This window comes from Triticum aestivum, chromosome 5A, assembly GCF_018294505.1.
Source record: "Triticum aestivum cultivar Chinese Spring chromosome 5A, IWGSC CS RefSeq v2.1, whole genome shotgun sequence".
Classification (NCBI taxonomy): Eukaryota; Viridiplantae; Streptophyta; class Magnoliopsida; order Poales; family Poaceae; genus Triticum; species Triticum aestivum.
Genome location: NC_057806.1, coordinates 4,120,228 through 4,147,550, shown reverse-complemented (window position 1 = coordinate 4,147,550; position 27,323 = coordinate 4,120,228). Strand labels below are relative to the sequence as shown.

Genomic DNA, 27,323 nt, shown 5'->3' with positions numbered 1-27,323 from the left:
GAAGTAAACAAGTACGACCCTAGTCAAGGTTGTCAGAATCGCGATTTTGAATCGGATCGGAGCTCTGATGGTAGGATCACAAATCGTAGAATCTTCACTATCAGGATCGTAAAAGCGTAGATCCTATGAACTAAAATCATAGAATCAAAGGGGTTAGTTCGGATCATAAAGTCGTGATTCTGACAACCTTGAACCTAATGGTCAATACGTATGCTTAGTTGTGAAACTTCAATAAAAAGGAGAGGTCCAACGAAAGGAAGTGCTCAAGTACATCCATATAGTGGATGAAAACATTCTTCGACACCTCTTTTCCCCGTTTGTCTTCCCTGAAATTCTGCAGAAATGTACAAGTGGGTCAAGGGGCACTTGTTTACTTCAATCCTGTCGGGGTTCATCAAAAGCATACTAAAACTACCTACTAAGAATACTAATATGTATTGTGAGCCCATTTTTGATTTCTGATTTTTTTTGTAACCATCATGGATATAGGCCAATCTATGACTTTTTTTTTAAGAAGTCATCATAAATCGTTCATATTTTGTAGCGGGTAGGTAGCTAACATAGTCAATTCAATACTAATTATACGATCAATAGTTGTTGATTAAATGGGGAAGCTGGACACGACGTAACTATACTAAAGTTTGTTGAGTATCACGGTTATTTCGGAAACGTACGATAGCGTAGGATTTATTCTATCTTGCCTTGTACTTCAAGATGGCCATATACTCCTATATATATTCCCACAAGGCTCAACCAATAATACATCAATTCCACCAATCTCCATGCCTATCCTTTCTAACATGACATCAGAGCGATATGAAGCGAAGGGGATGGACTGGCAGCGAGAGTGAATTTTTGAAGCATGCATGCGTTGGAGGACCTTATTTTAAATATTTAAAAATTAATATTTCAAGTTTCAAAACATTCGAAAAAGAATTCTATATGAACATATAGATGTATATTACACATGTGTAAGGTTTAGTGATGAAATAAGTAAACACATGAGCTATATAAAAATGGTGATATGGTTATTTGTATATGGTGAATAATACATGCACTGTTCATTTTCCTAAAGTCACGATTTTGTCCTTTTTGTGTAACTCACATGGTTACTGATGTAGAAAAAACTTGTGTCATCATCCAGATTTGCATGTGTGTAATATACATTCATATAAATGTTGATTTTTTGGATTTTATTGAAACTTCAAAATATTATTTTCACACTATTCAAAATATAGGGCTCACTAGAGGTCGTGTGCCGAAGTGACTTTTTTACACGAGAGTAGTAATCTAAACGTCGCAGCCTCTACGTTGTCAAAGCAACTCTAGCAGACCCCACAAAATCCCAACCCGCAAAACACGTTTGCAGTTTGACGAACATCCCGTTTGCGGGTCGAGAACGAGCACGGCTGAACAGAAATCGTAGATGAAGCTGCATAATTTAAAAAAACAATTTCGCGGGAGAAATTGCACCATACTAGTTCATCACATACTACATATATCTACATGATCAAACACTACAAACACTAGTTCATACTACATACTACATCATTACTAATACTAGAGGGGGGTGGGGATCTCATGGAGGCGAGCTCACGGCCATGGACGACGCGTGGAGGAGCTCAACCCTCCTCCCCGGAGCTGCCGAGGTTGATGTACTTCTCCCTCTGCTCCGCGCGGATGCGCCGCCACTCGTCATCCTTCTCCTTGGCGGCGAGGTTGACCACGACCGCCTGCTGGAACACAAGGTCTTCGAGCTCCTCTTGGTGGCGTCGGCGCTCCGCCTCCTCGCGCAAGCTCCGCTCGGCAATGGCGGCCGCGACCGTATCGACATCGGCGACAAAGTCCTCCGGCCCGACGACTCCGCGGCGGCCGAGCTCCTCGGGCTCCTCCTTGACGGGGTCGAACTCCACCCCCTTCGGCTCTTCCAACCAGTCCCTCTTCACGGGGAGAAGGCCCGTGCCGGAAGAGAAGGAGCTCCCGGCGTAGGAAGATCTCGCCGCGGAGGACGAGCCCGCGGCAGAGGACGGCGTATGGCCGTGCCGACGGTCGTATTCGTCCGTCTCGCGGACGCGGAAGCTCGGCGGCAGCGAGAGGCCGCGGTCCAACCGGACGCGCCGCTCACGCTCGGGGTCGCTGCCGCCGCCGGATCTGCTCCCGGAACCGCGCCCGGAGCTCCTCATGCGGCCCCACATGGCGGCTGGAGGCGGAAGGGGCTCGCCGGCGGCGAGATATGTGACGAGGGGAGTGGGGAATTGCGGAGCTCGGCGGCGGGGGATAGGGTTTCGACCCGCAAGCGCGTCGCAAACCCGTAAATATACTGGTCGGGGCGGGCGGTTTACGGGCACGGTAAATATTTTTACGGGCCAAGCTCGTATGTGGGGTCTGTTCTGGCCTTAAAATTGGGCCGAACCCGTATATTAATTATGCGGGTTTGCGGCTTTTGCAAGGTCTGCTAGAGCTGCTCTCACGTGCATAATTATTAGAGCAGGAAATATTGACCATTCACTGACTAAATGCGAAACCAATAAGGAGAATATGTCTACTCTTAGCCCACATGCCGTGAAACATACTTCTGTATACTCTTAGTCCACAAAAGAAAAGACTAAGAGTAAACCTGCATGCATGTCAGTCTAAGCTTAAACTTGAAAGTTTCCTCGCTCGTGATGACCAGATTGCTTTCTCCAACAGTACCCTAGCTACACACTGAAAGCATCTTTTCAATCACTACAAGCACGACCTTCCTTTTGTTTAATTACGAAATTTAGAAAGTTATGTCCAGCAATGCCACATGCAGTGAAACTGACTTGTGGCTACTCTTAGTCCACAAAACAGTACTAGCATGCATGCGTGTAAGTCTAAGCTTAAACTTGAAAGAGAAAGGTCCCCTGCGTCGCCTCTTGGGCGGCTCGGGCGGAATCCCAGATCCAGCGCCGCCGGCACCCTCCCCGCCCCCTTCCCTCACCTCGCCGTCGCCGGAGGACGCCGCCGGGCTAAGCCCGCGCGGCGGACGGCGGCGGTGGGGCCTTCTCTCTGCTTGGCGGTGGGGTCTCGCGGTGGGGGAGGCTCGGCTCCTCTCTGCTGCGTCGTGTGGCTGCTCCGGCGCTGCCGTGGTCTGCCTGGGCGTCGAGTCGCATCGGCTTCACGCGCTCCTTGCGCTTCTCAGCTCCTGCCGTCTCAGCGCGTTGCGTGTGCAGGAGGTGGCGGCCTGTGGATCTGGCCGGCTGCGGCTGGATCCGGCTCGTCTGCGTCGGTGGCTCGGTGTGGAGGGCTTCGAGGGGCCGTTCGGCGGCTCAGCCTGGCGGATCAGGGGCGGGGTGGCAGCCCTCCCCTCCGGCTCAGGTGATACGGTGGTTGTGGGCGGCTCACAGCGGTGCAGCGAGTGTGGGTGCCAGATCTGACTGGGATTGGTCTATCCTGGGTCGTCTGCGTTTGTCGGCGACGAGGAAGGAGGTGGCCCGGCGTAGCGTTGGCGTGCTCGCTGCGTTGGGGTGCGTGGACCAGCGGAGGTACTGTGTGGGAGTGGTGGTTGTGCTACTCCGGGTGAAAGCCTAGCCGGTGCTTGCCGGCCGGCGGCGACGGCGCCTGTGGGCGTTGCTATCCTCCTTGGAGGCGTCGTCGGGGAGATCTGCGCATCCTCAACTCCCGAATCAAGATCTTCAGGTGAAAGCCATGATCCTGCTGCAGGGTCGGGCGGCGGCGTCGTCTTCAGCGTTGTTTTCCCTCTTTAGGGCACCGTCTTGAAGATCTTGGTTCCTTTGGTGCTTCCGGCGGGCTGGACGTGCACAGCATTGCGGTCGGCTGGTGTCCGTCCGGCGATGTGGGCGGTTTGGCGTTGCGACTCGTGTGGCGACGACGATGGTGGAGAGCAGAGCTGGGTCGCGGCTTGTCCTTCTGATGTCGACGGTCCAGTGCGCCAATGGGTGCGCCTATGCTGGTTTCGCGCCGTGACAGAGAAGTCGGAGCTGCGGTTGGTGGTGCCACGGCGGCAACGATGACTCCATGAGGGTGGTTTTCAGCGGGCGGTGCTCCCCGGGTGTTGCTTTGGACTAGGTCGGTGCGAGGCTTGCAACTCTCCCATGTGAAGCTCTTCAGCAAAATCGGAGCTGCCATGTCCTCGACGCTTCGGTCGATTGTTTGGCATTTGTGGCCAGGTCGTCCGTGCGTGCCCCGTGAGGGTTGTAACCTAGGTTTTGCCCGGTTTTCCTCTAATTAACCGCGCCACTCTCTTCTGCTTAATCAATGAAAATGGCAAATCTTTTGCCTCGTTTCAGAAAAAAAAGCTTAAACTTGAAACGGAACTTAGTTACACGAGTTTCTTCGCTCGTGACGTGTCTAGTAGGCTAGAAAATTGTGCCCAGTTAGCAATATTAATAAAATTTGCGTGGTAGAAAGTATAGTACCATTGACTAGATTGTTATCCACCTACAACCCAACTGTGCACTGAAAGCATCTTCCCACTCACTACAAACTCTCTTATTTACTCCCTTCATCCATATTTACAAGGTGCTGGTTATATTAGCACATTTTTCATTAATCTAATTCACGAATAGATAATAAATATGGCATTCACGGTATGCGACTCACACCGAGTGTGTACGTACATAGCATAGAACCAAAACATTTATGAGCATAACATATACGGCTAGCATATGAATAAGCAAATAGTGGATGAACAAATTATATCCTTCAATAGGCCAGGCTAAGGCCGCAGCGGCTTCGGCCTCTTCTGTGACCTTCTTCTTTGCGGCGGCGTTGTTGACCGTGAAGTCGATACAGGAGACAAGGACGTCACACTCGCATGCATGTCTTAGTAATCGAAAACGACACTGGAGTAGCAGTAATGAGCAATCAGAACATTAAAAAAGAAAGAAAGAAAAGAGCAAGCCAAGTCGTCGTTCACGTGCTGTCACTCGCAGTCTTGGTCTCACTACTTGTACACTTGAGTAGCACTAATCCAAGTCGGGCACGATTAGTAGCAATGCATGTTGAAAACATGAATCGAGAGTTGATTTTTAAAGCACGGGTGTATTGGAGGACCTTATTTTAAATAATTAAAAAAATATTTAAAGTTTCAAAATATTCCAAAAATAATTCTATATGAACACATGAATGTATATTACACGTGTTAAATTTGTTGATATGAAATAAGTAAACATGTGAGCTATATAAAAATAACACAATGGTGATTTCTAAATAGTGAATAATGCATGCACCGTTTCTCTTTTCAAAATCACGGATTTTGTCATTTTTGTGTAACTCATATGGCTATCCATGTCAAACAAAAACTTATGTCATCATCATCAGAATTTGCGTGTGTAATGTACATCCATATGAAGGTTGATTTTTTTCGGAATATTTTAAAACTTAAAAAGAAAACTATTTTGACACTATTTAAAATATAGGGCTCACTAGAGGTCGTCTACCAAAGTGACATTCTGTACACTGGAGTAGCAATCGAAAATGGCGCAGCCTCTACATGGTCACGTGCATTATGAATAGTGCAGAGAATATAGACCAATCATTCACTGACTAAAATCAGAATATTGGCAGTGACTAAATGTGAAACCAATACGAATAATATGCCCACTGTTAGGCCACATGCAATGAAACTTACTTCTGTCTACTCTTAGTCCACAAAAGAAAAGACTAAGAGTAACCTGCATGCATGCCAGTCTAAGCTCAAACTTGAAACGTATCCTAGGTACACGAGTTTCCTCGCTTGTCCCGTGTATTGACCAGATTGCTTTCTCGCCTAGTAGCTTAGCTGCACACTCAAAGTATCTTCTCAATCACCACAAATGCGACCTTTTCTTTTGTTTATTTAAGAAAAGTATGTCAAGCAATGCCACATGCAGTGAAACTGACTTGTGTCTACTCTTAGTCCACAAAATAGTACTAGGATGCATGCGTGTAAGTCTAAGCTTAAACTTGAAACGAATCTCAGATACATGAATTTCTTGATTCGTGCCGTGTCTACAAGGGTAGAAAATTGTGCCCAGTTAATACTATTAATAAAATTTGCATGGTAGAAAGTATAGTACCATTGACTAGATTGTGCACTGACTGAGGACATCTCCAACATTGACCCTGAAACTGCCTGCGTACGTTCGGACTGCATGGTCCAAACGTGTGGTGCCCTCCAACGCGGGCCTGTGTCGGTCCACCGACCGGTCTAGACGCATTTTTTCCCGCAAAATAGAGAGTTGGTGGCTTTGTTGGAGTCCGTACAACATACACCTAGGACTCTGACACCCCTGGGCCACTAAATCCCCCCTCTCGGTCCTATTTTCTTCCAATCCGGCCATTCTTCCCCTTACTTTGCATCCGCATCATCCTCCTCCGACACGCCACTGTACCTCTTCGGCCGGCACACAGGCATTGCCGGACCTCCGCAACAAGTACCGACGCACCCGCTCGCCTTTTACGACGGCGTCATCCACCCAGAACCCTGTTTGTAGGCAGGTACACCACCCAACCCCCCCTTCGGATTCATCCATGGCGGTCATCACCCCCAATAGATGTTTGGTCAAATGCCATTTAGCTTATTTTCGGACGCCATGTCATTATTTTAGAGTACGAAGGATGGCGGGCTACTCGACCATGATGGATGAGTTGTTGTGCGATGCTTGGTTGGCCGTATTCGCGGACTTTGTAGGCAGGAGCAGAGGGGGCCGTTCTGGCAGTGCATGCATGATTCGTTTCACGCGCAAAAGCACATTGGACCCTACAACATACACATCATCCATGATCGCAATGTGAGATCGTTATTGTATCGATGGTACACGATCCAAACAAAGTCACCAAGTTTTGTGGCACCGTTGATATGTTGGAGGGCAGCTGGCCATTGAGCGCAGCAGCCGAAGAGATCGTAAGTTTTGCTTCTTCTTACTCAACGTGTTGATTCATTCATTCATGCAATGTTGCTCTACACATTATGCAGCCCATACGCGTTGTCGTAATGTACCACATGATAGAGGGACAATCATTTACATGTATACACTGCTGGATGAAACTGAAGGGGCAGTATGTGTGGGACAACATGATCCGTTCAAGAAAAACTAGTTGAATATTTGGTTAATCTTGTTTAATTTGAATATTATTTTACTGGACTTTATTTACATGCTATGTATGGATGATTTGTGCTATTTTCTATCCAAACATTGATGAAATCCGTCGTGTTTGCATGAATTTCGTCCGGTTAGTTCAAACAATGGTTGAATTGTATGCGGCAGCGTTAGAAGGTCGACTCCCGTCACTGGTAGAAAAAGGGCCTATAATCCCGGTTCGTAAGGGCCTTTAGTCCCGGTTCCTGAACCGGGACTAAAGTGTCGGTACTAATGCCCCGACCCTTTAGTCCCGGTTCAGTCCAGAACCGGGACTGATGGGCCTCCACGTGGGCAGTGCGTAGAGCCCAGTCAGGAGACCCTTTGGTCCCGGTTGGTGGCACCAACCGGGACCAATAGGCATCCACGCGTCAGCATTTCTGTGGCTGGGATTTTTGTTATTTTTTTGAAAGGGGGAGGGGGGTTGGGGGTTTTGGGGGGTTAATTTAGGTGTTTCATATATTGTGTTAGCTAGCTATAATTAATAGAGAGAAGTGTCCTCTCTTATGTCCGTGCTTGGTCGACGCTACGTACTATACATACGTATAGAGAGGATTAGACACGCTGGCTACCTAGTAAGCAAACGAAGAAAACAGAAGATCGTGATGAACATATATGCATACAGAGAGAAGTGATATCGACCACCTCTCTTTCTCCGAGAGATTGGTCGAACAACAAGTTCTCGTATATCTATTTGACACTACCGGCTACATATATACAATAATTATCTCTTACAAATATAATCATACGGACTCAGGGTCAACATAGAATTCTCCGTCTTCAGGGATCACGTGGTCAAGAAAGAATGCCGCCAATTCCTCTTGAATTGCTCGCATGCGAGCTGGTGCTAGGAGTTCATCCCGCTTCGGAAACATCTAATTTAAAGAAGGGGGTCAATACATACATACATATATATATATATATATATATATATATATATGAATGAATGAAACTCAACACAAATGATGGTAATAAAATAAAATTGTGAATGCTGTTATTTACGTACTTCATATTGTTCGTCAGTGTAGCCCCGCTCACAGGTCGTGTGGCGGATGGACTCGCAAACATAGTATCCACAGAAAGCATTCCCTTGTTCCTGCCACAACCACTTTACAAGAAATAGAGGTTAATCAAACTGATAAGCAAGAATGCCAAATGGTATTGATGACACTAGCGCTTGAATGACTAGTAGATGCGCTTAAAATGCTACTATAGCTAGTACTTACTTTCGGGTGTCTAAATTGCAGCTCCTTCGGCAGTCCCGGAGCTTTCCTGGTGAATTTTCTCCAAACCCTGCCGGATAAAGAAAACAATTACTTGATATATTAGGAAATGAACAAAGTTGCTGATATGATGGATAATGATCGATTTAACTTACTTCTCGAGTATTTGAGTCATGTCTGCATAGTCCTTGGGATCTTTTCATCTTGAGTCTAAGACGGTTACTAGTCCCTGCTCAAGCTTAATATGTAGGAGAATATAGTGGAAACTGCACACGCATGCATAACTCATCAATTACATTACTATAACCTTGACTAATATATAAGGGAAACCGAATACGCACAAGACAGTAACACTCACTTGAAGTTGTAAGGAAAGAGTATTATATCTTTGTTTTGATTTATTATCAACGATTGTAGCATGCTGGCCTCGGTATCTGCGGCATGAAATTTAACCTGAGTTGCATCTATTAGATATGTGTTAATGAACCCAATATCACCGACTTGTCTTTTCTTCAATTCGACGATCTTCAATCTGCATAATATAGTGAGGATGATTATAAATACATGCAATGAAAGAGCTAAGCTATATAGAGAAACTTAATGATAGAAGTAGTACTACTTACAGACAGTAGCAGGCGACCGTTGTTTTATCGAGGGCCAATTGATTGAAAAACTGATAGAACTCCTCAAATGGAACAGGCAACAGATCAATTCCAACGAGGTCATGCTCCTTTTTAACTTTCAAATACAAAGTACTCCTCCCCCCAGAGTCTCTGCAGATTTTCAAGTACCAATCATGCAATCTTCGCATCATCGTTGATAGAGATCTTTCATCTTTGACGAGAGGCTTCCCTTACTCGTATCTTTCTATCTGCATCTCCATGGGTTCATAATGTACTTCGTCGGGCAGGTAATCTGCAAGATTGCTATAACCGGGCACCATCCTCGGATCATTAGCGACGTTGTGGCTAGGCACCTTGAGTGGGGGGCACGATTGCTTTGCTTGTTCGCCGAGCTGGGCAATTTGTTTCCCAGCTCGTCGTTCTTTCAGCCTTTGATCACTGACAGTACTTCCCGACCGCTCCGCTTCGGCAAATTCCTTTCCAATAATGCGTTCATAGTTTCCTTTCGGCGGACCAGACTTCGGTGGTTTTGTCAGGGCAGCCAGAGTGCGCTTCACTTTCACCTGATCTACCTTCTCCTCCGGAGGTGGATGTTTCTTTGCTTTCACCCCTTGAAAGAATTTCCTCACTTCTTCCCGCGCGATCTCGGTGTTCTCCTCCTGGGTCCTCTCGTATGGTAACTTCTCTGGAGTCTTCAGAGAAGGACCGAATCTGTATGTCCTCCCGCCTCTGGTTGTACTACTAGATGCCGACCGAGCAGACGGAGCGGTTGTCTTCTTTACTTGCTTAAGAGGCGGAGGAGAAGGACTACGACGCGCCGGAGCAGCTGGAGCGGCGGCAGGTCTCTTCCGCCCTTGCTGACGAGGCGGAGAAGGAGGAGGCTGGCTGCTCGGGCGCGTCGGCGCAGGCGGAGAAGGAGGCGGAGTGCCGCCACGCGCCGGAGAAGGAGCCGGCCGAGGGCCCTGATCGTCACTCGCCGGAGGAGGAGGCGGTGGAGGAGGCGGAGTGCCCTGACTCGCCGGAGGAGGAGGAGGCGGAGGCGTCCAGTTCGGAAGGTTGATGAGCTCCTTCCGCCATAAGCATGGAGTCTTCAGAGCAGACCCCAGCCGAGTCTCCCCTTCACCGGTAGGGTGGTCAAGCTGGAGGTCCTCAAATCCCTCTGTTATCTCATCCACCATCACCCTAGCATATCCTTCTGGAATCGGCCGACAGTGAAAATTGCGCCGGGTTCAGTAGGATAAACAGAGCCAACAGCCGCCTTGACCTTCAAATTCATCCATTGCGTCATAAGGTGGCAATTTTGAGACTCCCTGATAGCATCCAGGGGATAGCTGGCAGGAGCTGTCAAGGCATGCTCCGGCTGAAGCAGCTCGGTGAAAGCCACACTGCTTCTGCGCTGAGATGGCGGGGTAGCTTTGGGGGAGGCTTCGGCTTCGGCAGTATGTTTGCTGCGATTTGCTTCTCGTTCCTCTATCGCATCTACCCTTGCTTGCAGCGCCTGCATTTGGGTCTGCTGCACTTTTTTCCTCCTCTCATGGGATTTGTAACCGCCTGCGTCCGGAAACCCAACCTTCCACGGAGTGGAGCCTGGCGTGCCTCGTGTCCGTCCAGGGCGCTCAGGATTCCCGAGGGCCATTGTGAGCTCGTCGTTCTCTCTGTCTGGAAAGGACGTCCCTTCCTGCGCTGCTTCAATATACTGCTTAAGCTTACTGACTGGTATGTCCATTTGATCGTTCGTCCAAATGCACTTCCCTGTTTCAGGGTCCAAGGTTCCGCCAGCCCCGAAGAACCAAGTCCGGCAACGGTCTAGCCAGTTATTTGTCTCTGGTTCGATCCCTTTATGAACCAGATCATTCTCAATCTTGGGCCACTTAGGCCGGGCTACGAGGTAGCCACCTGACCCCGTGCGATGGTGAAGCTTCTTCTTCGCAGCATTTTGCTTGTTTGTCTCCGACATCTTCTTACTCTTTTCCGATGTCTTGTGGGCCACAAATGCGGGCAGTGATCTCTGATCTTCTCATATCTGCCCTTGAATTCTGGTGTCTCATTATTTTCGACAAACTTATTCAGCTCTTTCTTCCACCTCCTGAATAGTTCTGCCATCCTCTTCAGAGCAAAAGACTTGATTAATTTCTCTTTAACTGGGCTCTCTGGATTATCCTCTGGCGGTAGGGTGAAATTTGACTTCAGCTCAGTCCAAAGATCATTTTTCTGCATATCATTGACATAAGACACCTCAGGGTCTTCTGTAGCCGGCTTAAACCATTGCTGGATGCTTATCGGGATCTTGTCCCTAACCAGAACCCCGCACTGAGCAACAAATGCGCTCTTTGTCCGGAGGGGTTCAATAGGTTGGCCGTCGGGCGCGATTGCTGTGATCTCAAGCTTTTCATCCGAGCTCAACTTTTTCTTCGGGCCTCGTCTCTTTACCGAAGTTGTGCTCGATCCAGAGGGCTAGAAAAAAGAACAAATACTTAATTAATATGTGTACATACCAAAACAATGAATGCATCAATCAGCTAGTCAGCATAGGCTTAACTAATATATATACCTGGCCGGACTCGGTTCGGTCACCGGAGCCATCATCACGGTCTCCTTCTTGCACCGACATTGGGTCACCGGAGCCGTCCTCATGTTCTTCTTCTTGCACCGGCATTAGGTCACCGTAGCCAGCTTGTTCAACCTCTCCTTCCAGACCATCGATGTCGTTGAGAAACAACGAGACGGCATCACTTCCTTCTGCGATTATCTCCCTCAACAACGCTTCTTGTGCTTCGTCTCGGGCGGTGTCCATAGTTTCAACAAATATTTACAACATGGAAATTATTATTCAAACATGACAGATGGATATATTAGTGCCAAACGTACAACTAGCTACCTAATCATAGCAAGCTACCGGGAGGGGGTATATATCGACAACGACGACACTACATCTATGTCCCTCGACGACCCTCGTTCCCGATAAAAAAAAGAGGAAGAAGAAAAAAAAGAGGAGAAGAAAGAATAGAGGAGAAGAACTCCTCTATTCTTTCTTCTCCTCTTTTTTTTCTTCTTTCTCTTCTTTTTTTATCCTCTTCTTCCTCTCATGTTCGAGAGGATCGCCGAGGGGTCGGGAGGTTGCGTAGTGTCAAAGGATTCAACAAAACCATGTCTTCATCATTAGGCGAAAGTAACATGTGCATGATGGTACGAAGCTCTTCAAAGTTGTTCTGGAACGGAGTCCCAGATAGGATAATTCGCTTTTTGGTACAAAGTTCAGCAAGAGCCTTCCGAATATCGCTATTTGGAAGGCCTTTGCTGAATTCGTACCAAAAGGCGGATTATTCTATCCGGGACTCCATTCCAGAACAATTTTGCAGAACTTCGTACCAACATGCCCTGGTTACTTCCGGCTAATGATGAAGGCATGGATTTCTTCAATACTTTGACACTAGGAAACCTCTCTCGACCCCTCGGCGATCCTCGACCCCTCGAACCCTCGACGACCCTGGAACCCTCGACGACCCTGGAACCCTCGACCCCTAGACAACCCTGCTGGAACCCTTGACCCTATAGAACCCTCGAACCCTCGACCCTGAAACCCTCGACCCTTGACCCCTTAATGACCCTCGACCCTCTACCCTAGTTCCCGACCCTCGACTCCTCGGCGATCCTCGACACCCTCGTTCCCGATAAAAATTAAGAAGAAGAAGAAGAAGAAGAAGAAGAAGAAGAAGAAGAAGAAGAAGAAGAAGAAGAAGAAGAAGAAGAAGAAGAAGAAGAAGAAGAAGAAGAAGAAGAGAAGAAGAAGAAGAAGAAGAAGAAGAAGAAGAAGAAGAAGAAGAAGAAGAAGAAGAAGAAGAAGAAGAAGAAGAAGAAGAAGAAGAAGAAGAAGAAGAAGAAGAAGAAGAAGAAGAAGAAGAAGAAGAAGAAGAAGAAGAAGAAGAAGAAGAAGAAGAAGAAGAAGAAGAAGAAGAAGAAGAAGAAGAAGAAGAAGAAGAAGAAGAAGAAGAAGAAGAAGAAGAAGAAGAAGAAGAAGAAGAAGAAGAAGAAGAAGAAGAAAATAGAGGAGAAGAAGAAAGGAATGGCTAGAGGAGAAGATCGAAAAAAAAGAAGAAAAAAAGAGGAGAAGATGAAAGGAATAGTGGAGAAGAAGAGAAAATAGAATATATTCTATTTTCTCTTCTTCTCCACTATTCCTTTCTTCTTCTCCTCTTCTTTTTCTTCTTTTTTCTTCTTCTTATTTATTTCTCCTCTTCTTTTCGGTAGAGGAAACCCTAAATAGCTAGCAAGTATCGTGGGTGTGAGATACATGTGGCCGTCGGTGTCGGACACTACATCCACGTCTCACAAGTGACGTGGGCGTCAAAGCCCGCGCCACTTGTGGGATGTGGATGTAGTGTCCGACACCGACGATACATGTATCTCACACCGACGATACTTTCTATTTAGGGTTTCCCCTCTACCGCTCGGCGACCCTCTCGATGACCCTCGTTCCCGATAAAATAAAGAGGAAGAAGAAGAAAAAACAAGAGAAGAAAGAATAGAGGAGAAGACTTCCTCTTCTTCCTCTCCTCTTCTTCTCCCTCTTCTTCCCCTTCTTCCTCGCCTCTCTCATGAATGTCCGACGTTCTCGACCCCCCCCACGTGTCGAAGAAAAAAAAGAAGAAAAAAATAGGAGAAGAAGAAAGGAATAGAGGAGAAAAGAGAAAATAGAATATATATTCTATTTTTCTCTTCTTCTCCTCTATTCCTTTCTTCTTCTCCTCTTCTTTTTCTTCTTTTTTCTTCTTATTATTTATTTCTCCTCGTCTTCCTCTCCCCTCTCGGCGACCCTAGACCCCCTCTTGACCCTCGACCCCTCTCTTTTTTTTCTTCCTCTTCTTTTTTATCCTCTTCTTCCTCTACCGCTCGGCGACCCTCGACGACCCTCGTTCCCGATAAAAAAAAGAGGAAGAAGAAGAAAAAAAAAGAGGAGAAGAAAGAATAGAGGAGATCTTCTCCTCTATTCTTTCTTCTCCTCTTTTTTCTTTTCTTATTCCTCTTCTTTTTTTATCCTCTTCCTCCTCTCATGTTCGATGACCCTCGACCCCTCGGCGACCCTAGACCCCCTCTCGACCCCCTCTTCTTCTCCCTCTTCTTCCCCTTCTTCCCCGCCTCTCTCATGAATGTCCGACGCCCCCCCTCCCCCCCTCATCATCATCTATCATCCCCCCTCTCATGTTCGATGACCCTCGACCACTTGGCCGCCCTCTCGACACACCCACGACCTAAAATGACCTAAATTGAAAATAACCTAAAATTCACTAAAGTTATCGATGACCCTCTCGACACACCCACGAATAAGAAAATATATCATCTTCTTCATCTCCTCTTCTTTGCATATTCACATAGCCACATACACATACATAGCCACATACATATAGAACTTTTCTGAACATATATATATATATAGCCACATTCATATAGAACTTCTCTGAACATATATAGATGATTTTCTAAAAATGTAACTTTTCCATATATGAACAGAGAGCAGCGGCGGCAATGGGTGGCATCGTCGGCAACGGGGATGGGAAAGGGGGGAGCTCACTGGGGGCGGGCGGCAACGGGGAGAGGAGGCCAGCGACGGGAAAGGAGGACGGCGGGCTCGGGGATGCCGGCGACGGGGACGGCATGCGCGGGGCGGCACGTGGTGACGGGGACGACGGGCTCGGGGTGGCACACGGCGACGGGGATGGCCGCGTGCTCGGGGCGGCACACGGCGACGGGGATGATCGAGGTGGCGGGGCTCGGGGCAGGGCGGACAGCAGCGAGCTTGGGGCAGGGCGGCCGGCGACGGGCAGGAGGGCACGACAACGATGACATCGATAGGGCGCGGCGACGGCGACGGTGATGGGGCAGGGCGCAGCGACGGCGACGGGGCAGGGCGCGGCGACGGCGACGAGGAGGACGAGCAGCCTGGCGGCGTCGGCGATGGGGAATGGAGCAGTTGGCGAAAATTTCCAAAGTGTGGGCTTATATAGCAGAGCCTTTAGTCCCGGTTCATGGCAGCAACCGAGACCAAAGGTGGGCATTAGTCCCGGTTGGTGCCACCAACCGAGACCAAAGGCCTCTTTTCGGCAGCCCAAAGGGCGGGAAGCGAAGACCATTGGTCCCGGTTGGTGGCACCAACCGGGACTAAAGGGGGGCAATGGTCACAGTTGGTGCCACAAACCGTGACCAATGCCCCCTTTAGTCCCGGGACTAAAGGGGGGAAATGGTCACGGTTGGTGCCACGAACCGTGACCAATGCCCCCTTTAGTCCCAGTAGGTGCCACCAACCGGGACCAATGGCCTTGTGCTGCCCCGCGCCCAAAACTTTAGTCCCACATCGCTAGCTGAAGGGCGCCGGCACTGGTTTATAAGCGCTGGTGTGCCTCCCCATTCGAGCTCCTCTCTAATGCAGGCTTTCGGGCCTAAACTTGCTACTGCCTGTGGGCCTATTGGGCCTTCTGCGGGCCTGAATCCTGGCCCATGTAGGGTTTCTAGTCGTATTCAGGCCGTGGAGGCCCAGTAGGTGGCATTTTTTTGGTTTTTTCTTTTTTATTTCTACATTTTTTTGGTTTTTTCTTTTTTTATTTCTACTTAAAACTAAATACTTACAGTTTTTAGTGATTTATTTTTGCTTTTAGGTCACAAAAATTATAAACTTTCTGTTAGTGCCATTAGTTTTAAATTTTAAATAGTTTAAATTTGAATTTTAAAAAATTTGTGTGAATCACTAGTTTATGAATAACTTTACTATAAAAATAGAATTTTTTTTCTATTTATTTTTTATTTCTACTTACAACTAAATACTTATAGTTTTTTAGTGATTTCTTTTTGCTTTTAGGTCACAAAAATTATAAACTTTCTGTTAGTGCCATTAGTTTTAAATTTTGAATAGTTTAAATTTGAATTTTTAAAAATTTGTGTGAATCACTAGTTTATGAATAACTTTACTATAAAAATAGAATTTTTTTCTTCTTTGCTATTTATTTTTTATTTATACTTACAATTAAATACTTATAGTTTGATTTTAGGTCACAAAAATTATATTCTTTTTGCTATTGAAGAATATTATAGTTTTATTTTAGTTGATCATAACATAATATTTTAATTGATTGTTTTTATTTTCATAAAAGTTTTGTAGTTTATTCTGTTTGCTATTAATTCATTCTTTGAGCTAAATGACTCTGAAATTGGAAAGCATTTCAAAATGAATTCTGAAAAGGTTGAAAGTTGGCATGGTATCATCATTTCACCCATATAGCATGTTCCAAAAAGTAGAGAGGGTTACGACAAAAACTTGATGCACTTCGTGTACAAAATGGACAATCACTTTCGAAGTATCAAAGTTTCGAACCATAAGACATGAAAGCATTTCAAATGAACTCTGAAAAAGTTGAAAGTTGGGATGGTATCATAATTTCACCTACATAGCATGTGCATGTACAAAACGGACAATGGTAGCATGTTCGTCTGTTACAAATTTGGCATGGTATCATCATAATAGTTGCGGGAGAAAGTCTTCACTTTTTCTTCGCTTGTGTCATTTGCTTATTGCGCTGTAACCATGGCTAATCTTCATTGTTTATCAGGATGCTTGGATCAGCCTTGACATTGAAGGGAGGAATTTCATGAAAGTTTTCATAATCTTCAGACATGTCTGTCTTGCCGTCCACTCCCAGGATGTCCCTTTTTCCTGAAAGAACTATGTGGCGCTTTGGCTCATCGTATGATGTATTCGCTTCCTTATCTTTTCTTTTTCTCGGTTTGGTAGACATGTCCTTCACATAGATAACCTGTGCCACATCATTGGCTAGGACGAACGGTTCGTCAGTGTACCCAAGATTTTTCAGATCCACTGTTGTCATTCTGTACTGTGGGTCTACCTGTACCCCGCCGCCTAACAGATTGACCCATTTACACTTAAACAAAGGGACCTTAAAATCAGGTCCGTAGTCAAGTTCCCATATGTCCACTATGTAACCATAATATGTATCCTTTCCGCTCTCGGTTGCTGCATCAAAGCGGACACCGCTATTTTGGTTGGTGCTCTTTTGATCTTGGGCGATTGTGTAAAATGTATTCCCATTTATCTCGTATCCTTTGTAAGTCAATACAGTCAAAGATGGTCCCCTAGACAACAAGTACAACTCATCACAAACAGTGTTGTCACCTCTGAGACGTGTTTCCAACCAACTGCTGAAAGTCCTGATGTGTTCACATGTAATCCAGTCGTCGCATTGCTCCGGGTGTTTGGAGAGCAGACTGTTCTTGTGTTCATCGACATACGGGGTCACCAAGGTAGAGTTCTGTAGAACTGTGTAGTGTGCTTGAGACCAAGAATATCCGTCCCTGCATATTATTGAGTCTCTTCCAAGAGTGCCTTTTCCAGTCAGTCTCCCCTCATACCGCGATTTAGGGAGACCTATCTTGTTAAGGCCAGGAATGAAGTCAACACAAAACCCGATAACATCCTCTGTTTGATGGCCCATGGAGATGCTTCCTTCTGGCCTAGCGCGGTTACGGACATATTTCTTTAGGACTCCCATGAACCTCTCAAAGGGGAACATATTGTGTAGAAATACGGGCCCCAGGATGACAATCTCGTCGACTAGATGGACTAGGACGTGCGTCATGATATTGAAGAAGGATGGTGGGAACACCAGCTCGAAACTGACAAGACATTGCGCCACATCACTCCTTAGCCTTGGTACGATTTCTGGATCGATCACCTTCTGAGAGATTGCATTGAGGAATGCACATAGCTTCACAATGGCTAATCAGACGTTTTCCGGTAGAAGCCCCCTCAATGCTGTCATGAGACTTTAGGTTCTGAAACTTTTTCTCTGGCATATTTATTATTCCCTTTATATTCGACGAGAAGCCAGTCGTGACCTTCATACTGAGCAGACATTCAAAGAAGATTTCTTTCTCTTCTTTCGTAAGAGCGTAGCTGGCAGGACCTTTATACTGCTTCGGAGGCATGCCGTCTTTTTCGTGCAAATGTTGCAGGTCCTTCCGTGCCTTAGGTGTATCTTTTGTCTTCCCATACACGCCCAAGAAGCCTAGCAGGTTCACGCAAAGGTTCTTCGTCATGTGCATCACGTCGATTGAGGAGCGGACCTCTAGGTCTTTCCAGTAGGGTAGGTCCCAAAATATAGATTTCTTCTTCCACATGGGTGCGTGTCCCTCAGCGTCATTCGGAACAGCTAGTCCACCGGGACCCTTTCCAAAGATTACGTAGTGTAAATCATTGACCATAGCAAGCACGTGATCACCGGTGCGCATGGCGGGCTTCTTCCGGTGATCTATCTCGCCTTTGAAATACTTGCCTTTCTTTCGACATTGATGGTTGGTCGGAAGAAATCGACGATGGCCCAGGTACACATTCTTCCTGCATTTGTCCAGGTATATACTTTCAGTGTCATCTAAACAGTGCGCACATGCGTGGTATCCTTTGTTTGTCTGTCCTGAAAGGTTACTGAGAGTGGGCCATGTCATCTAAACAGTGCGCGCATGCGTGGTATCCTTTGTTTGTCTGTCCTGAAAGGCTACTGAGAGCGGGCCAATCGTTGATGGTCACGAACAGCAACGCCTTAAGGTTAAATTCCTCCTGTCTGTGCTCATCCCACGTACGTACACCGTTTCCATTCCACAGATGTAAAAGTTCTTCAACTAATGGCCTTAGGTACACATCAATTTCGTTGCCGGGTTGCTTAGGGCCTTGGATGAGAACTGGCATCATAATGAACTTCCGCTTCATGCACATCCAAGGAGGAAGGTTATACATACATAGAGTCACGGGCCAGGTGGTGTGATTGCTGCTCTGATCCCCGAAAGGATTAATGCCATCTGCGCTTAAAGCAAACCATACATTCCTTGGGTCCTTTGCAAACTCATCCCAGTACTTTCTCTCGATTTTTCTCCACTGCGACCCGTCAGCGGGTGCTCTCAACTTCCCATATTTCTTTCGGTTCTCACTGTGCCATCGCATCAACTTGGCATGCTCTTCGTTTCTGAACAGACGTTTCAACCGTGGTATTATAGGAGCATACCACATCACCTTCGCAGGAACCCTCTTCCTGAGGGGCTCACCGTCAACATCACCAGGGTCATCTCGTCTGATCTTATACCGCAACGCATCGCATACCGGGCATGCGTTCAGATCCTTGTATGCACCGCGGTAGAGGATGCAGTCATTAGGACATGCATGTATCTTCTCCACCTCCAATCCTAGAGGGCATACGACCTTCTTTGCTGTGTATGTACTGTCGGGCAATTCGTTATCCTTTGGAAGCTTCTTCTTCAATATTTTCAGTAGCTTCTCAAATCCTTTGTCAGCCACATCATTCTCTGCCTTCCACTGCAGCAATTCCAGTACGGTACCGAGCTTTGTGTTGCCATCTTCGCAATTGGGGTATAACCCTTTTTTGTGATTCTCTAACATGCGATCGAACTTCAGCTTCTCCTTTTGACTAATGCATTGCGTCCTTGCATCGACAATGACCCGGCTGAGATCATCATCATCGGGCACATCGTCTGGTTCCTCTCGATCTTCAGCAGCTTCACCCGTGGCAGCATCATTGGGCACATCGTCTGGTTCCTCTTGATCTTCACCAGCTCCCCCCGTTGCAGCATCACCGTATTCAGGGGGCACATAGTTGTCATCGTACTCTTCTTCTTCGCCGTCTTCCATCATAACCCCTATTTCTCCATGCCTCGTCCAAACATTATAGTGTGGCATGAAATCCTTGTAAAGCAGGTGGGAGTGAAGGATTTTCCGGTTAGAGTAAGACCTCGTATTCCCACATTCAGTGCATGGACAACACATAAAACCATTCTACTTGTTTGCCTCAGCCGCATCGAGAAACTCATGCACGCCCTTAATGTACTCACGGGTGTGTCTGTCACCGTACATCCATTGCCGGTTCATCTGCGTGGATTATATATAATTAAGTGTTCAAATTAATAGAAGTTCATCATCACATTAAAACCAAAGTGCATACATAGTTCTCATCTAACAACATATAGCTCTCCAGAGCATCTAATTAATTAAACCATACATTGAAACTATGTAAAACATTTCAATCCGAAAACAAATGCGATCATAATCGCAACCAAGGTAACAATTGATTCAACGGCATAATGATACCAAGCCTCGGTATGAATGACATATTTTCTAATCTTTCTAATCTTCAAGCGCATTGCATCCATCTTGATCTTGTGATCATCGACGACATCCGCAACATGCAACCCCAATATCATCTTCTCCTCCTCAATTTTTTTATTTTTTCCTTCAACAAATTGTTTTCTTCTTCAACTAAATTTAACCTCTCGACAATAGGGTCGGTTGGCATTTCCGATTCACAAACATCCTAGATAAATAAAATCTATGTCACGTTGGTCGGCATAATTTTCATAAACAATAAATGAACCAATAGTTATAAAGATAATATACATACCAAATCCGAATCATAGACAGGACGAGGGCCGACGGGGGCGGATACCAAAACCATCGCACTATATAAGATGCAATAATAAATGTAAGAAAATGATACAAGTATCTATCTAAACATACAAGTAAGAATATTTTTCCTTTCAGAAAGAAGATAAGAACAAGAGGCTCACCACGGTGGTGTCGGTGATGAGATCGGCGCGGGTGATCGACGGTGGTGAAGATGGGGACGGGGCGTGATGAACCGCTAAATCTAGATAAATCTCGAGGAAAATGGAGCTTGGAGGTCGAGCTTCGAGAGGAGAAAGCTTAAGTAGTGTGGCTCGGGCATTCCATCGAACACCTCATGTGCATAGGAGGTGAGCTAGAGCACCACAAAGCCCTCTCCCCCTCGGCCAGAAAAAACACAGCACTGTGCTCTGCTCTTGCGCGAGGGGGTATATATAGGCACGTCATTGGTCCCGGTTGATGACTTGAACCGGGACTAAAGGGAAGCCTTTGGTCCCGGTTCAAGCCACCAACCGGGACCAATGGTGGTGGGCCAGGAGCGACGCCCATTGGTCCCGGTTCGTCGCACCAACCGGGACCAAAAGGTCCAGACGAACCGGGACCAATGGCCCACGTGGCCCGGCCGCCCCCCTGGGCTCACGAACCGGGACCAATGCCCACATTGGTCTCGGTTCTAGACTGAACCGGGACTAATGGGCTGAGCCGGCCTGGATCATAGCCCTGTTTTCTACTAGTGCGTATCCGCTTTCACGGACTGGTCCTACTGTCCACGGACGGATACTAGAGCAAATTTGCGGGTCAATGTTGGAGATGCCTGAAAGCATCTTCCCACTCAATACAAACTTGACTTGCAACTCTCTTTTATTTATTTATTTTTAATTAAGAAAGATAAGTATACAAACCCCACATGCAATGAAACTGCCTTATGTCTACTCTTAGTCCATCAAAGAGTAGCTTGCATGCATTTAAGTCTAAGCTCAAACTGGAAAATCCTACGCGCGTGTAGCTTCCTCGCTCGTGCCGTGAGTAGAAAATTACGCCATGCTATAGCAGTCCATGCATGGGTCAACCACGAGTGCGACCTAACTGGAGAATCTCGTGTAACCACGAGTGCGACAAATAAATCTTCGGTACACAGACCACGATCATGACAGAGAGGGATGTGGCTGCTGACTTTGTAGACCACGTGGGCTGCTAATAAGAAAATTATGCTGACTATTTCTGCGTTAGACCCACGTCTAACTTTTAGTATTTAGCAATCAACCTCACTTTTATTTACCAACTAAGCACAATATAATAGCAAATCTTATACTCCCTCCGTCTAGGTATGTAAATCATCTTAGGTTGCGCACCGCGACAAGGTGGAGGGGGGAAACGAGATAACTTAATGTTTTTTTGCTAATTAATAACATTGCATGCAATGAACTAACCACTGCATGTCGTGTTTGGTAGTCCCAAGTAATTTAAAGCATGCATTGCCCGCATCTCTTATTAGCTGATATGTCACGAAAAAAGAAACGAGATGAGAGTTAATGTATCGTGCCTAAGTGTTTTGGGATTATTTGGTTTTCGTAAAATGACTTACACACCTAGACAGAGGGAGTACCATATGAACATCAACGCACACAAGCATGAGACAGTATAACAATTGGGCGACATTACACAGAAATCCGCAAGGGCACACAGTTAATCCGCAAGGGCAGTCAGCTGCCTAGCCGTGCCTGGCTGCATGATTGCTTCACGATTTGCAAACTTGTTTGATACCCTGCACGATTCTAAGTTTTAGTTTTTTAAACTTAATTAATTTGTCGTTTATATTAGATTTCAGTAATTGATATCTGATGAAGTTTTTAAAACTTCTCAAAACATACCCAAAGTGGTCTCATTTCAAATCCCTCGTCACAAGGAGTACGAATATGCAACCGAAACTTAAACTGGACTTTTGGTTTAAGTGATATAATAGATTCAAATGTGAAAGTCAAAAGAAAAAATAGGTTCGGTTTCCCAGCACCTGCGTGCCACAAATTGCCTCCCGGCATTACGTCAAGTTTTATCGAGTAGTTATCTCTATCTCCACGTTAGTATCGAGTACTAGCATCTTCTCTTTTCTAAATTAATACTATGCAATTGCCACCAATAATACCTATATATGATGCCCTTACTACAGGAAGTCTTAGTAGTGGATTAGTTGAACTAGTAGAAGCACTATGGAATTTCAGGAGATATTTTGGGATTGAAATAAACGGGTGCTCGAGCACCCAATTTGTGCTTGCGCTGGTTGTGGGATTCTCAATCGTACGGTCTTGTTAAAACACATCTACAAGTGCCCTAAGTATTGCACTAAGTCTTATGTCATTAATTTTATTCGGATATTTGTACGAGTATTTTTTTCTTTTTTTTTTATGTTTGATTGATTCGCTTAGATGTGCAATAATTAAGGCATATTTAGATAGACTGTTTGGTAATTTGACTACTAGCTCCAGTTTAATAGAATTGAGTATCAATCTACACGTGGCTCCAGCTAAGGTGGCCATTTTTTTTACTGTAAAACAGCAGGAAAATCCTATTACGTGCATTTTTATTAATTTTGTAGTTTGTAAAGAATGAATGTACAGGGGAAGGAAAAGTAAATGAAAATTGGGAAATCCATTGAGCTAATGTGGGCTATTATATTCCTCGCATCTAGAACATTAATGTGGATTAGATCGTGTCTATTATGCGGACAAGGCACATCTGTATTGGTGTAGGTGTACCGACTTTGTTCGCCTCGAAGGGGGCTTCAGTTTGATCCTTGTATTAATTTTGTCAAACTCTGATGAATAATTAATAAAGATGGCTGTGTGTATCATGGTGATGCAGAGGCCCGAGGTAATCCACCTTTTTTTTAAATGCGAGCAGCTGTTATATTGCACTGGTGTTTTCCCTGTGGAATTCCGGCTCTAGGCCTTCGGCTAACATTGGCTGCTAAGGCGGCTAAATACACAAGACAGAGGGAAGCAAGTACTTAACGGTAGCTAGCAGTGCCACTGCCCACTAGCTAGCTCATCCATGGATATGTGCCCGGTTGGCGGCTGCGACCGCCGGGAACCACGTCGTTTGTGCGCGGTGACCGGTGGGCGGGGATTCATGGCGAGTCACCTGGTGACGGCGCTGCTCGGCTCGGGAGATTGGTCTGTGCGGATCACCGACCTTGGCCCCCAGGCTGCCCTGTCTCCTGCCGAGAGTGATGGACTCCTGGGCGCTGCCCTCCGCGATGGCCGCGCCGCCTACGTCTCTGTCGACGTCTGCGAATTAGCCCAGCTTACAAAAGGTACTCGTATTATTTTGACACACACACACACACACATCCTAGGAAGAAGTATTTATTTACTTCTACTTTTCTTGAACGCCCACTCGATCTTTTGAGAGATACGGCAGACACCCTGTTTTTGCTTCCGAACGTATACTTGTGGTTGATAGCATCTTTATAAGGCACTACCAAATGCAAGCGTGTTAAAAAATGTATTTTTCTTGAACTCCAACAAGACGTAATTTTCATGGAGTTTTGACAACAAGGCTACACGAGTGACATTTTCCTATGTGCCAATTAGTTGATCTTATGCCCTGTAGCTTTGGAAGGGGTAGATACTGTTTTCCACACTGCTGCGGCGGATCATACCAACAACAACTTCCAACTTCATTACAAGGTTAATGTCGAGGGTACGTCATGAGTAGAAGTAATCCTATTTTGAGCAGGGGGGCTGTTAGATTCAATTTACTCACAAATTAAACATCTTATTTTAGCACAGGTACGAGGAATGTCATCGAGGCTTGTAACACATGCAAGGTTAAAACACTCATATATACTAGTTCCAGTGGAGTTGTATTCGATGGAGTTCATGGCCTCTTTGGCGTAGACGAATCTACACCGTATCCAGATAAGGTATGGTTTTGCCCCCACATAATTGAACAAGTCAGTTTAATTTAGTCGATTTGCTTGTTACTGCGTCCATTTCATATTACTTCATCATCAGCTTTATACATATCACTTATTATTCTTTGCTTTTACATTTACCATGTGGTTTTCTGTTTATCAGTTTCCCGACGCATACACAGAGACAAAGGCAGAAGCAGAAAAGATGGTGATAAAGTCCAACGGAAGAAATGAGCTTGTCACTTGCTGTATACGTCCTGGCAGCATTTTTGGTCCTGGAGACACGATAGTGCCAATTTTAGTATCTTATGGAGGAATGATGGTAAGTACATGTTATTGCACATAATATAAGAAAATCACTGAATACATAGTTCTAAAACTAAATATTTGCAGCAATCTTTGTTGTGTACCACCTCTGTTAATTAGAGTGTCTTGGACACAAACAGAAGTTTGCGATGTGCAACCTTAGTTGTAGCTTCCTCATGAATATGGTGGAAAAATTCAGTTACCTCACGCATTGAGATAGGACATAGTCGAATAAGCACACACACCATACTTCTCTTCAAGAACAATGGAGAAAGGGCCATGGAATGGCATTAGCCTTTTTATGAAGAAAAGTGGGTAGAAAGTCTTACAAAACTAGATGATACCCCGCGCATTTCTGCAGTAACCTATTGCAATACATTTCAATGAATTTGATTGTGTGGAATATAAATATTTAGATTATAACATGTGACTACCCAAAATTAAAAATACATATGACATGTTATATTTGATTATGTATAGTTGTAAAATATTTATTGAATAGAGGCAAAATAATGTGATAAAAATATATGTTCCAATGCATGGTTGCATGTGCTGGTGAGTCTTTTTTAATGAATGGTTGCATGTTGCGGTGGGTCTTATCCCATCCATAATTATATGGTGATGTGGCATGCTTGCATGTTGAGATAAATAAGTTATTGATGATCACTCTCTTAAGTATATAGGATTTGGTTCATTGGAAGGACCCAGTCAAAACTAAGGCAACTGCAATCTACCAAGGTAAATAGGCCGTGAGCATAGTCAAATGAAAACTACCTGGCCATCAAAATTACAAGCACACACAGGGGCTATTTGGATGGAGTCCTAATAGGCAGCTCCTTGCTCAGGCAACATTCCTGACCTCAGGCCTTCAAAATCCAATGCCTGAGTCAGGCAGCTTTTTGTGGAAGCCAACCAAATGCCCCATACACACTTAGATACATCCCATCAAGTAGCACACCACCAATTGCAGCAACGACCAGCTACTTCAGTTTCACTGTAGGGAAACACTGAGCATGCACCTCTATGCCAGCTGGGATGGAGGAAGCCACGATTACCTAACCACAAACACTTGGTGGAGAAGGCATGTCCCAAGGGGCAGTGGATCTGGGCCTCTAGGCTACTGAACTGGATTAGGCTTTTTAGCAAATGCCTCTAGAGATGGGTCCAATACTGGAGGGCGCCTTTGTAATAGGATATACAATATTGAAGGGAAAGGTTTTTACTTGAATAACTTATCAAGAAAATAATGTTTAGAAGAAAACTTTAAGTATAATAAAGTTTGTTGTATTTCGGTTTGAAGTAAATGACCTAGTGTTTATTGGTGCAGATCATTGTTGGTGATGGCAAGAATTGTGATGATTTTGTATATGTTGAGAATGTAGCGCATGGTCATGTATGTGCTGAAAAAACTCTTTCTACCATAGACGGTGCAAAGAGAAGTGGAGGCAAAGTAAATATATTTATCAATGAGCTACAAATATGTAATTCACCTTATTATTCTCGTGACATCTTTTATTTGTTTACAGGCCTATTTTATAACAAATATGGAGCCTGTAAATATGTGGGACTTTGTTTATATGATTTTGGAAGAACTTGGATACAAAAGGTAATACTTCCCTTTTACTTTCCTAGTTTACAGTTTTTATCAACAACATACCTAAGCAACTTAAATAGGTGGAGACATGCTTGTATTATCTTATCCCTCTAAATTATGGTTTTCCGAACAATGTGTGGACAAATTATATTTGTGGATTGGTTGTAAAAAATAGTACATGTATTGTCTTGCATTTTTTGAATAAATAGCCACATTTCTTCATTGTTATCTATATTTATTGGCCATATACATATTACTATTACCAACATAATGTAACATTACATTTACATTTTAGTTAGGACACTAATTTATCTATTTCTAACACGACAATAACAGACAACATAGAAAGCTAAGTTCATGACATTCCTTTTGCAGCCGATTCAGATTAAGAATACCTTCGTATTTTCTCAAGCCAATAACATATCTGGTAGATTGGAGCTACCATAATATATTCTCTCACTATGGAATGCGTCAACCTGGCATGCTAACTTCCGCAAGCATTAAGTATGCAACGCTGAATAGAACGTTCAACTGCAACAATGCTGCTCAACAACTTGGTTACAAACCAATAGTGTCACTCAAGGTTGTTACGTCATCTTCTATTGATTCACTATATGTACTTAGTATTTATTTTTTAAAACTTAATATTCTAACACTTTTTGTGATCTCCATTGTTAGGAGGGAGTAAAGATGACTACTGATTTCTACAGGCGATTAAGAGCATGAGATATGCACATTTTTATTTTAGAAGAAAGAGGGTGCACAATTAAGAAACATCAACTGTCTACACCAAGCAATGTCTAGATATCTATCATTCTATTAGTGGTTGAAACGTGGTGGCGATCTTGGACCATAATAAGATTCACAATCTATTGCACATATTACCATGAATAGTGTGCCAAGAAAAGAACACATACATGTAATAGTTGAAATTAATTACTTTGATGTGTGGTTAATGCTTTCACTATTGAAGAATTTTGTGGCTAACTTCTAAAGGAATGCTTGGCGTATGGTCAAGTTTAGAAACATAACTTGGTTGTTCGACATAAACAAGTTCAATTATTTTACCACGTAGAAAAACAATATTG

At 45.0% G+C, this 27,323-nt stretch overlaps 1 protein-coding gene across 1 annotated transcript; it reads left to right on the top strand.

Annotated features, from left to right (window-relative positions):
• The first annotated feature begins 23,365 nt into the window (after window positions 1–23,365).
• Window positions 23,366–27,009, top strand: LOC123106270 (3beta-hydroxysteroid-dehydrogenase/decarboxylase). Its single transcript, XM_044528477.1, has 8 exons — window positions 23,366–23,732; window positions 24,032–24,121; window positions 24,211–24,344; window positions 24,499–24,657; window positions 25,969–26,091; window positions 26,168–26,247; window positions 26,611–26,818; window positions 26,914–27,009. Exons 1-8 carry the CDS (start codon window positions 23,471–23,473, stop codon window positions 26,959–26,961), a joined length of 1,104 nt encoding a protein of 367 aa, XP_044384412.1. The 5' UTR covers window positions 23,366–23,470; the 3' UTR covers window positions 26,962–27,009.
• The last annotated feature ends 314 nt before the right edge of the window (window positions 27,010–27,323 follow it).

What these genes read in the sequence shown, in the direction of transcription:
- LOC123106270 (XM_044528477.1), top strand. Translation starts at nt 23,471, where the DNA reads ATGGATATGTGCCCGGTTGGCGGCTGCGACCGCCGGGAACCACGTCGT. An exon ending in ATTAGCCCAGCTTACAAAAG is followed by an intron (nt 23,733 to 24,031) that starts GTACTCGTATTA and finishes TATGCCCTGTAG; the next exon opens with CTTTGGAAGGGGTAGATACT. An exon ending in TATCTTATGGAGGAATGATG is followed by an intron (nt 24,658 to 25,968) that starts GTAAGTACATGT and finishes TTATTGGTGCAG; the next exon opens with ATCATTGTTGGTGATGGCAA.